Genomic DNA, 15,373 nt, shown 5'->3' with positions numbered 1-15,373 from the left:
TATTATTATGACCTGTCCGAGTATCTGTGGGGTAATACACAGGGACATGAGAAGTTGTTTTATTATTATGACATGTCCGAGTATCTGTGGGGTAATACACAGGGACATGAGAAGTTGTTTTATTATTATTACATGTCCTGGGATCTGTGGGGTAATACACAGGGACTTGAGAAGTTGTTTTATTATTATGACCTGTCCGAGTATCTGTGGGGTAATACACAGGGGCACGAGAAGTTGTTTTATTATTATGACATGTCCTGGGATCTGTGGGGTAATACACAGGGGCTTGAGAAGTTGTTTTATTATTATGACATGTCCTAGTATCTCTGAGGTCATAGGTTGTAGAGAAGGACACGTAATAAGAGGATAGTTTGTATGATAATCTCACCTGCTCTTCAAAACCATATTTAAAATATATCGTTTGCACAGATAAATATTTGAGAACTTTTTAAAATAGTTTTGATTTCTTCTAATGTTAGATCGACACTTCCATGCAATAGCGTTTCAAGATGTAATGGTTGATACCGACGTAATTTTATAAAATACCATTTTTCATGTTGTTATAGAATGGACAACAAAAAATCATACGGATGTCCACAGTGGTATAATGTTTCTTAACCAATCCCTTGTATTGTCAACGAACCTTGGTTTGGAGTTGACGTTTCGATTGGACGAACCTTGGTTTGAAGTTGACGTTTCGATTGGACGAACCTTGGTTTGAAGTTGACGTTTCAGTAGCAGATTGGTGACGTCGATTTCTTTTATTGAATTGAATCATGTTTGACGTTCAGAATTACCCGTATATACATCTAAACATTATTTATTGTTTGACGTTCAGAATTACCAGTATATACATCTAAACATTATTTATTGTTTGACGTTCAGAATTACCAGTATATATATCTAAACATTATTTATTGTTTGACGTTCAGAATTACCAGTATATATATCTAAACATTATTTATTGTTTGACGTTCAGAATTAGCAGTATATACATCTAAACATTATTTATTTTTTCATAGAATGCAGCATCACTGTGATTTCGTTTTACCAGACCGATCAAGGGTGACGTCAGAACGTCCTCCAACCAGAACAGGAGATTTAAGGTTCAATATGCGAAAACGGAAAAATATAAGAACTCTTTCTTCCCACGCACCATCATCGCCTGGAACCTTGACGAGAAGACTGTCAATAACACCAATAATGATACCTTCCAAGGTCTCAATCATTGATTTGCTTGTTTGTTTTTTGTTTATTTATTTGTTTGTTTGTTTGTTTGTTTTTTTGTTTTGCAGTTACTTGTTTAGTATATTGAATTGTGTAGAGTTTTATAGAAGGTCTACCAGTTCTCAAAACACGAGAGAAATTAATCTGGACAGCGCGGTATATTGTAATCAAAAATTTTTAATATCCAGATTTCTGCCAAATAGAGTTAAAAATTATATTTCCCTTATTCCTTTACCGCAAACGAGCCTGACATAAACATAGTGTACGCCTTTGGTCGCTAGCTAGAAATATTTACAGAACCTCCTTGGAGTCAGAGACGTCTCTGATGACATCAAGTTCTCGTCGACTTTCAATTTGATGGGGATGAGTATAGTTGAAAATCAAATCCTTGTTTTAAGCAAAGATATGGAGCCAACTTCAAAATCTATATTTATAGAAAAAAAGATTAGCCCCTACTTTTACTATATCAACGTTGATATGATAGGATTAGGGACTGGTATATAAATACTTACCAGAAACAGCCCCCTGTGATCTAACTATTTTCTACACTGTACTGTTTATGGGAATAAACAATTGTTATTGACATTGCCAAAGTCAGTAAAGTGAAACTATTTACATTTATGTGATACCCAAGATAGAAAACGGTCGTTTATTTGGCGTTGGCTGAATACATTGCCTCTAACGTCGATATCTTGATGGCATGTACGTTAAGTGAATGGTATTGGTTTAAGCATTGAACTGCTTTCAGTTGGAAGTTATGGGCTGATGAATGCCAACTGGACAAAGGCAAATTTAATGAAGCGCGCTAGCATGTTGATATTTCCCGAACTTTTAAATGTTTGTCGTTTGGTTGGCGTTACGTTAAATGAATATTTCCCGAACGTTTAAACGTTTGTCGTTTAGTTGGCGTTACGTTAGATGAATGATATTTCCCAAACGCTTTGATGCATGATCAGATGAATCATATTTTAATACGTTAAGTTGACTAATGATGCTAAAAGACGGCCTCATCTGTCATGGTGCCACGGATTATTTCAGACTACTATTATACGCATTTTAATTACAGTACCAATTAATTATTCCCTCTATATCACATGTTTTATTCTCGGATTTCAAAAAATAACAACACACAAGGCTCAGGGTGAAATCGATATCGCCTATTGCATATTTTAAACGGAATACAATATTTTCGAATGTAAAACCTGCAATGATGAAATGCATTCAAATGTATCTTCAGGCTATCGACAGTTTAATTTTTTTTAAATACATAAACTTTAAAATGGTTATAGGCGTGCGTGCGTGCGTGCGTGTGTGTGTGTGTGTGTTGCGCATCTCATTCCCCGTAAGTAAGACACACTCAACGTACGTATTGTAAATCATATACATTTTCCCACTGTTTTAATCAATCATTTGACTGAGTTACGTATATATGGCGTTCGAAAGGGTCGTTCTCCATTGTACCAATCGTCATCACCTCCGGGCGGTATGAACGAAAATATGTGTCTTTATTCCAACCCCTTTCTCTTCTTCATTAAGACAACTTCACACACGATTTAAGATATTTTAACTTAATTTCTACTGAAACATCCTCTGGTTAATGACATTAATTGCTATTTCCATGAAGGATTACGTCGTCGATTAGAACTCAGGTTAAAAAATTGGGAGTTCAACATCAGATGAAGAGTGTTAGCACCGGGAGTAGTATTAAAGCATCCCTCCTCTTGTGGCACTAAAATACAGAGTAAAATTGTAAGGTCTTTTTGTATAAATGGTATGAAGTGACTAAGATTGGGATCCATTCTCTTCCTTCTAAATAACTGTCACTTCCCCAATGGTAGATTTTATTCCTTTTAAATATGAAATAATAAATAAAATAGATCTTTATGATTTTCCTCTCTAGCATATGTCTTATTTCGGGTTTTAAACTAGGGGGAGATAACTCTATATTAGAATTAAGATAAGCAATTGGCAACAAAAAAACTTGTCTGATGGCCAGTCTACTACCGCCATTTTTGTCTCAGTTGAGCGTCCGTCCCTGTGAGGAACGTTATGGGCCCTGTCAGCAAGTCACTTATCAAAGTCTTTAAAACGGTACATCACTCTCCCTGGTACATCACTGGTACATCACCCTCCCCGGTACATCACTCTCCCTGGTACATCACCCTCCCTGGTACATCACCCTCCCCGGTACATCACACTCCCTGGTACATCACACTCCCCGGTACGTCACCCTCCCTGGTACATCACTGGTACATCACCCTCCCTGGTACATCACCCTCCCTGGTACATCACCCTCCCCGGTACATCACTCTCCCTGGTACATCACACTCCCCGGTACATCACTCTCCCCGGTACATCACTCTCCCTGGTACATCACTCTCCCTGGTACATCACCCTCCCCGGTACATCACTGGTACATCACCCTCCCTGGTACATCACACTGCCCGGTACATCACCCTCCCCGGTACATCACTGGTACATCACCCTCCCTGGTACATCACCCTCCCTGGTACATCACACTCCCTGGTACATCACTCTCCCTGGTACATCACTCTCCCTGGTACATCACCCTCCCTGGTACATCACTGGTACATCACACTCCCTGGTACATCACTCTCCCTGGTACATCACCCTCCCCGGTACATCACTGGTACATCACCCTCCCCGGTACATCACCCTCCCTGGTACATCACTGATACATCACTCTCCCCGGTACATCACCCTCCCTGGTACATCATTCTCCCTGGTACATCACTGGTACATCACCCTCCCCGGTACATCATTCTCCCTGGTACATCACTGGTACATCACCCTCCCCGGTACATCATTCTCCCTGGTACATCACTGGTACATCACCCTCCCTGGTACATCACTCTCCCTGGTACATCACTCTCCCCGGTACATCACACTCCCTGGTACATCACCTCCCTGGTACATCACTCTCCCCGGTACATCAAACTCCCTGGTACATCACACTCCCTGGTACATCACCCTCCCTAGTACATCACACTCCCTGGTACATCACACTCCCTGGTACATCACACTCCCTGGTACATCACACTCCCCGGTACATCACTCTCCCTGGTACATCACACTCCCCGGTACATCACTCTTCCTGGTACATCACACTCCCCGGTACATCACTGGTACATCACCCTCCCTGGTACATCACTGGTACATCACCCTCCCTGGTACATCACACTCTCCGGTACATCACCCTCCCTGGTACATCACACTCCCTGGTACATCATTCTCCCTGGTACATCACCCTCCCTGGTACATCACTCTCCCTGGTACATCACCCTCCCCGGTACATCAGTCTCCCCGGTACATCACTCTCCCTGGTACATCACCCTCCCTGGTACATCACCCTCCCTGGTACATCACCCTCCCTGGTACATCACCCTCCCTGGTACATCACACTCCTCGGTACATCACCCTCCCTGGTACATCACCCTCCCTGGTACATCACCCTCCCCGGTACATCACCCTCCCTGGTACATCACACTCCTCGGTACATCACCCTCCCTGGTACATCACACTCCTCGGTACATCACTCTCCCTGGTACATCACACTGCCCGGTACATCACCCTCCCTGGTACATCACCCTCCCCGGTACATCCCCCTCCCCGGTACATCACTCTCCCTGGTACATCACACTCCCTGGTACATCACCCTCCCTGGTACATCACACTCCCTGGTACATCACCCTCCCTGGTACATCACCCTCCCTGGTACATCACACTCCCTGGTACATCACCCTCCCTGGTACATCACACTCCCTGGTACATCACTCTCCCCAGTACATCACCCTCCCTGGTACATCACCCTCCCCGGTACATCACTCTCCCTGGTACATCACACTCCCTGGTACATCACACTCCTCGGTACATCACTCTCCCTGGTACATCACACTCCCCGGTACATCACCCTCCCTGGTACATCACCCTCCCTGGCACATCACCCTCCCTGGTACATCACCCTCCCTGGTACATCCCCCTCCCCGGTACATCACTCTCCCTGGTACATCACTGGTACATCACACTCCCTGGTACATCACACTCCCTGGTACATCACCCTCCCTGGTACATCACACTCCCTGGTACATCACACTCCCTGGTACATCACACTCCCTGGTACATCACCCTCCCTGGTACATCACACTGCCTGGTACATCACACTCCTCGGTACATCACACTCCCTGGTACATCACTCTCCCCAGTACATCACCCTCCCTGGTACATCACCCTCCCCGGTACATCACTCTCCCTGGTACATCACACTCCCTGGTACATCACACTCCTCGGTACATCACTCTCCCTGGTACATCACACTGCCCGGTACATCACCCTCCCTGGTACATCACCCTCCCTGGCACATCACCCTCCCTGGTACATCACCCTCCCTGGTACATCACACTCCCTGGTACATCACTCTCCCCAGTACATCACCCTCCCTGGTACATCACCCTCCCCGGTACATCACTCTCCCTGGTACATCACACTCCCTGGTACATCACACTCCTCGGTACATCACTCTCCCTGGTACATCACACTGCCCGGTACATCACCCTCCCTGGTACATCACCCTCCCTGGCACATCACCCTCCCTGGTACATCACCCTCCCTGGTACATCCCCCTCCCCGGTACATCACTCTCCCTGGTACATCACTGGTACATCACACTCCCTGGTACATCACACTCCCTGGTACATCACCCTCCCTGGTACATCACACTCCCTGGTACATCACACTCCCTGGTACATCACACTCCCTGGTACATCACCCTCCCTGGTACATCACACTGCCTGGTACATCACACTCCTCGGTACATCACACTCCCTGGTACATCACTCTCCCCAGTACATCACCCTCCCTGGTACATCACCCTCCCCGGTACATCACTCTCCCTGGTACATCACACTCCCTGGTACATCACACTCCTCGGTACATCACTCTCCCTGGTACATCACACTGCCCGGTACATCACCCTCCCTGGTACATCACCCTCCCTGGCACATCACCCTCCCTGGTACATCACCCTCCCTGGTACATCCCCCTCCCCGGTACATCACTGGTACATCACACTCCCTGGTACATCACACTCCCTGGTACATCACCCTCCCTGGTACATCACACTCCCTGGTACATCACACTCCCTGGTACATCACACTCCCTGGTACATCACACTCCCTGGTACATCACCCTCCCTGGTACATCACACTCCCTGGTACATCACACTCCCTGGTACATCACACTCCTCGGTACATCACTCTCCCTGGTACATCACACTGCCCGGTACATCACCCTCCCTGGTACATCACACTCCCTGGCACATCACCCTCCCTGGTACATCCCCCTCCCCGGTACATCACTCTCCCTGGTACATCACTGGTACATCACACTCCCTGGTACATCACACTCCCTGGTACATCACCCTCCCTGGTACATCACACTCCCTGGTGCATCACCCTCCCTGGTACATCACCCTCCCTGGTACATCACACTCCCTGGTACATCACCCTCCCCGGTACATCACTCTCCCTGGTACATCACCCTCCCCGGTACATCACCCCTCCCTGGTACATCACACTCCCCGGTACATCACCCTCCCTGGTACATCACCCTCCCCGGTACATCACCCTCCCTGGTACAACACTCTCCCCGGTACATCACCCTCCCTGGTACATCACATTCCCTGGTACATCACTGGTACATCACCCTCCCCGGTACATCACCCTCCCTGGTACAACACTCTCCCCGGTACATCACCCTCCCTGGTACATCACATTCCCTGGTACATCACCCTCCCTGGTACATCACCCTCCCTGGTACATCACTGGTACATCACCCTCCCTGGTACATCACCCTCCCTGGTACATCACCCTCCCTCAATGTAAAGAACAACATCTTACCAGGCCAAGGTAGAGATGCCAATATCTGTTAGTATGTTTCAGTTCAGTATACTATATAACAGGCTCTCAGTTAGCCCCATTCATGTCACCACTTGGGACATTCTTACAGCCGAGTGATTATAGTCAGTTTTTCATGTCTTTAACTATAGTATCCAAAACAGAGTAGGTGTGTGATAGGGGAACTCTTTAGTTTTAAAGGTAGAAACACACACTCCAGTCAGCTCCAGTATAACAAACACATATTATAAGTTTTATGTTTTTTTTTAATTTAGTTTTTTTTTTTTTCAAAACAAATCAACAATTGAACAATTTATAACATATACCAGATTTTTTCATAGCTTGGTATATGATTGTAAATAAACTGAAATTAACATCTTTCATGATTGTTAAATAAAAACAATAATAAATACTATGTAGATCTACTTGAAACATTTCATTAAAAATAAAAATGTGGACGGATTTGCACCTCTAATTTTATTTGGAAGGACTTTAATTTCAACAAAATATTTTCCTGTGACTTCATCATTGCTATCAGTAAAGTGTGAGGGTATTGGATGGAATGTATCGAATATCAGAACAAACGGAACAGCTCGAAATCCCAAAATTTATAATATACATTAAAGTTTTTAAACAAAAGAAGGATGAAACATAAATGATGATGTTTTAAAAATATATTGGAGACATATTGGAATGTAAAGAATGAAATAAAGATCGGTTTTGGTTTTTTGAAGAGTGAAACATTTTTTTTTTTTTTTTTTCTGAAGAGTTGTTTTTGTTTGGTTTTCTGAAGAGATAAGTTTTTGTTTGGTTTTCTGAAAAGTGAAGCTTTTTTTGGTTTTCTGAAAGTCAAAAGTTTCTTGTTTTTTTTTTTTCTGAAAAGTTCAGTTTGTTTGGTTTTCTGAAGAGTTATGATAATATAGATATAAATATACATGTACAATACTGCCTATTTCATCATATTTATTCCACGCTGTGATTTCTGATGCAAACTAGAAAATATTGATGATTCTGATGACAAGAAATTCCCTTTTGCATCATTTATAAATTTTCTTATTATCTATATTGATTTAGGTGGAAAAGCTGTGACCCAAAGTAACATGGGATTATGTACATTCTAAATCAATGATCAGGTAAGATTTCACAGGCCGGGGTGGCAGATGGTTCTTAGAAGTCCCTACAAAACCTCTCAAAACTGTACGGATGTTTATAATCAATAGCACGTTTGTATACTCTAATTCTGCAATTTGTTAATGTATTGATAAAGTTTTACACTTCTTATCTCCTACACAAAAAAACCCAATACAAAAATAATTGTTTACTCTGGAAAGTAAATGATAACTGGTGTCACTCAAACTAATACTGTTTTATTTTGGAGTAAAATTAAACTCATTTAGACCATAAATATCACATAACACTGGTAGGCATTGTCTATATAGTTTAGATAAAGGAGTGATGTGCATCAAAATACATTTGGGTAGAAATTAATAAAATTAGCAAAATAATATTTGGCATTCGAGTCTGCTTTAAGACTGAACATATGTATATATACATGTAAATCACATCACTATATTATATATCACAGTTCTTTTAACACAAGGAATGAAATTAAAGTACATATATATATATACACCAAACACATCCTGTTGGAATTGTTATTTTTCTGCTTTGCAGAAGTCAGTGGAATATCATTGCTTGTATTTGTAGATTTTATTCACAGTTTTTCATTTTCATCTTCTTGTATGTAGAAATAAATAAATATCACAATTTTTAAATCAATTTTCACAGTATTTTCCCTTTTCAAGGGGAGATAATCCAAGGGAGATAATCAGTAGTTGAGTGCACACAACATGGCCACACCCCGCTTGATCCAGTGGTTCTGTGATTTGTCTGTTGGCATCTCGACCGAAAACACAAAGTTAGTGGAATGGCCTGTAGTGGACAAAGTACCTGAAAATAAATAAAGATTGAAATGGTGAGTCTCTAAATATAGGAGAGGTTTAAATGGTGAGTCTCCAAATATAGGAGAGATTTAAATGGTGAGTCTCTAAATAAAGGAGAGGTTTAAATGGTGAGTCTCTAAATATAGGAGAGGTTTAAATGGTGAGTCTCTGAATATAGGAGAGATTTAAATGGTGAGTCTCTAAATATAGGAGAGATTTAAATGGTGAGTCTCAAAATACAGGAGAGATTTAAATGGTGAGTCTCTAAATATAGGAGATTTAAATGGTGAGTCTCTAAATACAGCAGAGATTTAAATGGTGAGTCTCTAAATACAGGAGAGATTTAAATGGTGAGTCTCTAAATATAGGCGATTTAAATGGTGAGTCTCTAAATACAGGAGAGATTTAAATGGTGAGTCTCTAAATATAGGAGGTTTAAATGGTGAGTCTCTGAATATATGAGAGATTTAAATGGTGAGTCTCTAAATATAGGAGAGGTTTAAATGGTGAGTCTCAAAATACAGGAGAGGTTTAAATGGTGAGTCTCTAAATACAGGAGATTTAAACGGTGAGTCTCTAAATATAGGAGAGATTTAAATGGTGAGTCTCTAAATATAGGAGAGGTTTTAAATGGTGAGTCTCTGAATATAGGCGAGATTTAAATGGTGGGTCTCTGAATATAGGAGAGGTTTAAATGGTGAGTCTCTAAATATAGCAGAGGTTTAAATGGTGGGTCTCTGAATATAGGAGAGATTTAAATGGTGAGTCTCTAAATACAGGAGAGATTTAAATGGTGAGTCTCTAAATATAGGAGAGATTTAAATGGTGAGTCTCTAAATATAGGAGAGGTTTAAATGGTGAGTCTCAAAATACAGGAGAGATTTAAATGGTGAGTCTCTAAATATAGGAGAGGTTTAAATGGTGAGTCTCAAAATACAGGAGAGATTTAAATGGTGAGTCTCTGAATATAGGAGAGGTTTAAATGGTGAGTCTCTAAATATAGGAGAGATTTAAATGGTGAGTCTCTGAATATAGGAGAGGTTTCAATGGTGAGTCTCCAAATATAGGAGAGATTTAAATGGTGAGTCTCTAAATATAGGAGAGGTTTCAATGGTGAGTCTCAAAATACAGGAGAGATTTAAATGGTGAGTCTCTAAATATAGGAGATTTAAATGGTGAGTCTCTAAATATAGGAGATTTAAATGGTGAGTCTCTAAATACAGGAGAGATTTAAATGGTGTGTCTTTAAATATAGGAGAGATTTAAATGGTGAGTCTCTAAATATAGGAGATTTAAATGGTGAGTCTCTAAATACAGGAGAGATTTAAATGGTGAGTCTCTAAATACAGGAGAGATTTAAATCTGACATTATCTTCATTACAATTGCTAGATTTGATTTTCAATATTTCTTCTCTCATTTATCTTTTTTTTTATCTTAAATGAAAGAGTTAATTTTACATACGGGCTGTGTCTGTGATTATCTGTAGAATTGTGAGTGGTCAGTGTGACCTTTGGCCTTTTGGCCCGACTATCAAAATTAATCAAGTAGAGCTTGGTTTTACATCACATTGGTATAGATATGTCCTAAATCTTTCAAGGGAGTTCATATCTATAGTTCACAAGCAATCTAATGTGGAGACATGAACACATGTCCAGAGACAAAACAAGATCTACAGGTATATCTTGGTACGCCTGTCATGCATGTCTGACTCTGGGAGTCATTGAACTGAAGCATTAAATTAAAAGGAAATTTGATAAAGTTGCATTGGCCGTGAACTTCTTCACTAAAATGAAACCCTTGATAAGGACTTTTATTTGACAATATTTCAATTTGCCCTGTGTTAAATATCTATATACATTGTCCTATCTACTCCCCCACAAATATTACCGTGTTGACACAGTATATTGCTCAATTTATCTACCCATCATTCAAGTTTCACAGACAATAGTACAGATTCACTGGAGCGTGTTGTAATCCTACCATGAAACCATTACCCAGCCATTACTGCTCGCCTGATACATCAGATATACAAATTGTACCTGTCCGTCCCCCGGGGGGGTCTAGCCAATCAGAAAACAATTTAAACAGTCAAAATATTGATCGTGAAGATCTGGGTAAGATATCCTGTTCTGTCAATCATTGTCCGACTCAACCCCATTTAATAAGGGTAGGTGTAGGGTCAAGGTCACTTGCCCCGTGGGTATTACATCCAAAGTCAAACCAACCAAACCGTTCTTTGTTCTATCAGGATGGTTTGTAGGCCTTCATTTAGGACAATTTCTTTTAATGTTGTTAGAAATTAATTAATATACATATGTATACAGTGTGTCCCAAGCCTACAGCCTGATATTGGAAATCAGCAGCTAAAATTTATTTCTACAGCATCACATCTCATATATGTACACAACAAGTGAAATCATTAAAATGAGTCTGTGATATAAAGGTATTAAGATACTGTCATGTTAGAATAAACCAAAACCGTTTAGGGGTTTTTAAGGTATGGGACATTGATGCGGAATTGGACAAGAACAAATGTGTCCCATTCAGAAATGGTCAAATATGACCTATGACCCTTTAGCCTTGACCAATGACCACTAGAATGTGATCCGAATGTGATGTTATGATACTATGGCTTGTGTAAGTATATGATCCAAATTTGTTCTCAAGAAATGTCATTAATTCATAATGTGAAGTGACACAACATGATGTGATGGGACATGATGGGACATGATGGGGTATGATGGGACATGGTTGGGTATGATGGGACGTGATGGGGTATGATGTGACGTGATGGGGTATGATGGAGTATGATGTGACGTGATGTGACGTGGTGGGGTATGTGACGTGATGGGACGTGATGGGGTATGATGGAGTATGATGGGACATGGTGGGGTATGATGTGACGTGATGGTGTATGATGGGACGTGATGGGGTATGATGTGACGTGATGGGGTATGATGGAGTATGATGTGACGTGATGTGACGTGGTGGGGTATGTGACGTGATGGGACGTGATGGGGTATGATGGAGTATGATGGGACATGGTGGGGTATGATGGGACGTGGTGGGGTATGATGGGACGTGCGTGATGGGGTATGATGTGACGTGATGGTGTATGATGGGACGTGATGGGGTATGATGTGACGTGATGGGGTATGATGGAGTATGATGTGACGTGATGTGACGTGGTGGGGTATGTGACGTGATGGGACGTGATGGGGTATGATGGAGTATGATGGGACATGGTGGGGTATGATGGGACGTGGTGGGGTATTATGTGACGTGGTGGTGTATGATGGGACGTGGTGGTGTATGATGGGACGTGATGGTGTATGATGGGACGTGGTGGGGTATGATGTGACGTGGTGGGGTATGATGTGACGTGGTGGTGTATGATGTGACGTGGTGGTGTATGATGGGACGTGGTGGGGTATGATGGGACGTGGTGGGGTATGATGTGACGTGGTGGGGTATGATGGGGACGTGGGTGGGGTATGATGGGACGTGATGGTGTATGATGGACGTGGTGGTGTATGATGGGACGTGGTTGGGTATGATGGGACGTGGTGGGGTATGATGGGACGTGGTGGGGTATGATGTGACGTGGTGGGGTATGATGGGATGTGGTGGTGTATGATGGGACGTGGTGGGGTATGATGTGACGTGGTGGGGTATGATGTGACGTGGTGGGGTATGATGGGACGTGGTGGGGTATTATGGGACGTGGTGGGTATGATGGGACGTGGTGGGGTATGATGGGACGTGGTGGGGTATGATGTGACGTGGTGGGGTATGATGTGACGTGGTGGGGTATGATGGGATGTGGTGGGGTATGATGTGACGTGGTGGGACGTGGTGGTGTATGATGGGACGTGGTGGGGTATGATGTAACGTGATGGTGTATGATGGGATGTGGTGGGGTATGATGGGACGTGGTGGGACGTGGTGGGGTATGATGGGACGTGGTGGGGTATGATGTGACGTGGTGGGGTATGATGTGACGTGGTGGGGTATGATGTGACGTGGTGGGGTATGATGGGATGTGGTGGGGTATGATGTGACGTGGTGGGACGTGGTGGTGTATGATGGGACGTGGTTGGGTATGATGGGACGTGGTGGTGTATGATGGGACGTGGTTGGGTATGATGGGACGTGGTGGTGTATGATGGGACGTGGTGGGGTATGATGGGACGTGGTGGTGTATGATGGGACGTGGTGGGTGTATGATGGGACGTGGTGGTGTATGATGGGACGTGGTGGGGTATGATGGGACGTGGTGGGGTATGATGGGACGTGGTGGTGTATGATGGGACGTGGTGGTGTATGATGGGACGTGGTGGTGTATGATGGGACGTGGTGGGTATGATGGGACGTGGTGGGGTATGATGGGACGTGGTGGTGTATGATGGGACGTGGTGGTGTATGATGGGACGTGGTGGGGTATGATGTGACGTGGTGGGACGTGGTGGTGTATGATGGGACGTGGTGGGGTATGATGTGACGTGGTGGTGTATGATGTGACGTGGTGGGGTATGATGTGACGTGGTGGGGTATGATGTGACGTGGTGGGACATGGTGGGGTATGATGGGGACGTGGTGGGGTATGATGGGACGTGCGTGATGGGGTATGATGTGACGTGATGGTGTATGATGGGACGTGATGGGGTATGATGTGACGTGATGGGGTATGATGGAGTATGATGTGACGTGATGTGACGTGGTGGGGTATGTGACGTGATGGGACGTGATGGGGTATGATGGAGTATGATGGGACATGGTGGGGTATGATGGGACGTGGTGGGGTATGATGGGACATGATGGGGTATGATGGGACATGGTGGGGTATGATGTGACGTGGGGTTGATGGGACAATGGTTGTATGATATGGACGTGTGGGTATTGATGGACCATTGCTTATGATGGACATGGTGGGATGATGAGTATAAATGGGACCTGGTGGGGGGGGTAGATGGAACATTTGAGTAATTTTGGGACGTGGTTGGGTATGATATCCGTGTGGGTATATATGGTGGGGTATGATGAACGTCGGTTTAATAATGGTGGATGGAGTAGGGTCATGTGTATATGCGTGGGGTATGATGGGACGTTCGTACAACCAACGTGTGTTATTGTTTATGAGGATGGTGGTAGGCTTATGATGGGACTTGCTTGTATGTTGGGATATGAATATGTGACTTTGTATATGACGTGTTGGCCAGTATGCCGGGATATGTGGGAATCAGGAGTATAAATTAATTTCTAGAGACGGTGTGTATATGGACGAAGGGGGAATCGTTAAAGAGGGGAGTCGTGTTGATATACGGTATTAAGATACTGTCATGTTGATAAACAAACTGTTTGAGGGGTGTGGGTTATGATGGGACGTTGGATGGGGATTGGAGTAGATACATGTGGGTATATGGGACGTGGGAAAATATGGACGTGGTGGGCCTTTAGGACCGTTGGGATGACTGACGTGGGGGGTGATCCGAATGTGGATGGTGGGTATGATTAGGCTTGTGGTAAGGTGTATGATGTGACGTTGGGGTTCTGATGTGTCGTGGTGGTATAATGTGAATGGGGTATGAGACATGAGGGGATGATGTGACGTGATGGGGTATGATGGGGTATGATGGGACGTGGTGGGGTATGATGGAACGTGATGGGGTATGATGGAGTATGATGGGACTGTGATTGGGGGTATGATGTGACGTGATGGGTATGATGGAGTTGTGTGGTTGATGTGGACGTGGTGGGGTATAGTGACGTGATGGGGACGGGGATTGGGGGTATGATGTGACGTGGTGGGACATGGTGGGGTATGATGGGACGTGGTGGGGTATGATGGGACGTGGTGGGGTATGATGGGACGTGGTGGGGTATGATGGGACGTGGTGGGGTATGATGGGACGTGGTGGGGTATGATGTGACGTGATGGAGTATGATGGGACATGGTGGGGTATGATGGGACGTGATGGGGTATGATGGGACGTGATGGAGTATGATGGGACGTGGTGGTGTATGATGGGACGTGGTGGTGTATGATGGGACGTGATGGGGTATGATGGGACGTGGTGGTGTATGATGGGACATGATGGGGTATGATGGGACATGGTTGGGTATGATGGGACGTGGTGGGGTATGATGGGATGTGGTGGGGTATGATGTGACGTGGTGGGGTATGATGGGACGTGGTGGTGTATGATGGGGTATGATGTGACGTGGTGGGGTATGATGGGACGTGGTGGGGTATGATGGGACGTGATGGGTATGATGGGGACGTGGTGGTG

General features: G+C 43.9%; 1 protein-coding gene across 1 annotated transcript in view; it reads right to left on the bottom strand.

Annotated features, from left to right (window-relative positions):
- Positions 1-7,537: 7,537 nt before the first annotated feature.
- The window catches only part of LOC117326792 (dynein heavy chain 1, axonemal-like), a 112,175-nt gene continuing 104,339 nt past the window's right edge, over positions 7,538-15,373 (bottom strand). Inside the window, 1 exon segment of the mRNA XM_033883517.1 lies at positions 7,538-9,089. Within this exon segment, the coding sequence (XP_033739408.1) occupies positions 8,968-9,089 (122 nt within the window). The 3' untranslated portion in view covers positions 7,538-8,967.

Source organism: Pecten maximus, chromosome 5, assembly GCF_902652985.1.
Source record: "Pecten maximus chromosome 5, xPecMax1.1, whole genome shotgun sequence".
Classification (NCBI taxonomy): Eukaryota; Metazoa; Mollusca; class Bivalvia; order Pectinida; family Pectinidae; genus Pecten; species Pecten maximus.
This window is presented reverse-complemented; position numbering and strand designations above follow the sequence as displayed.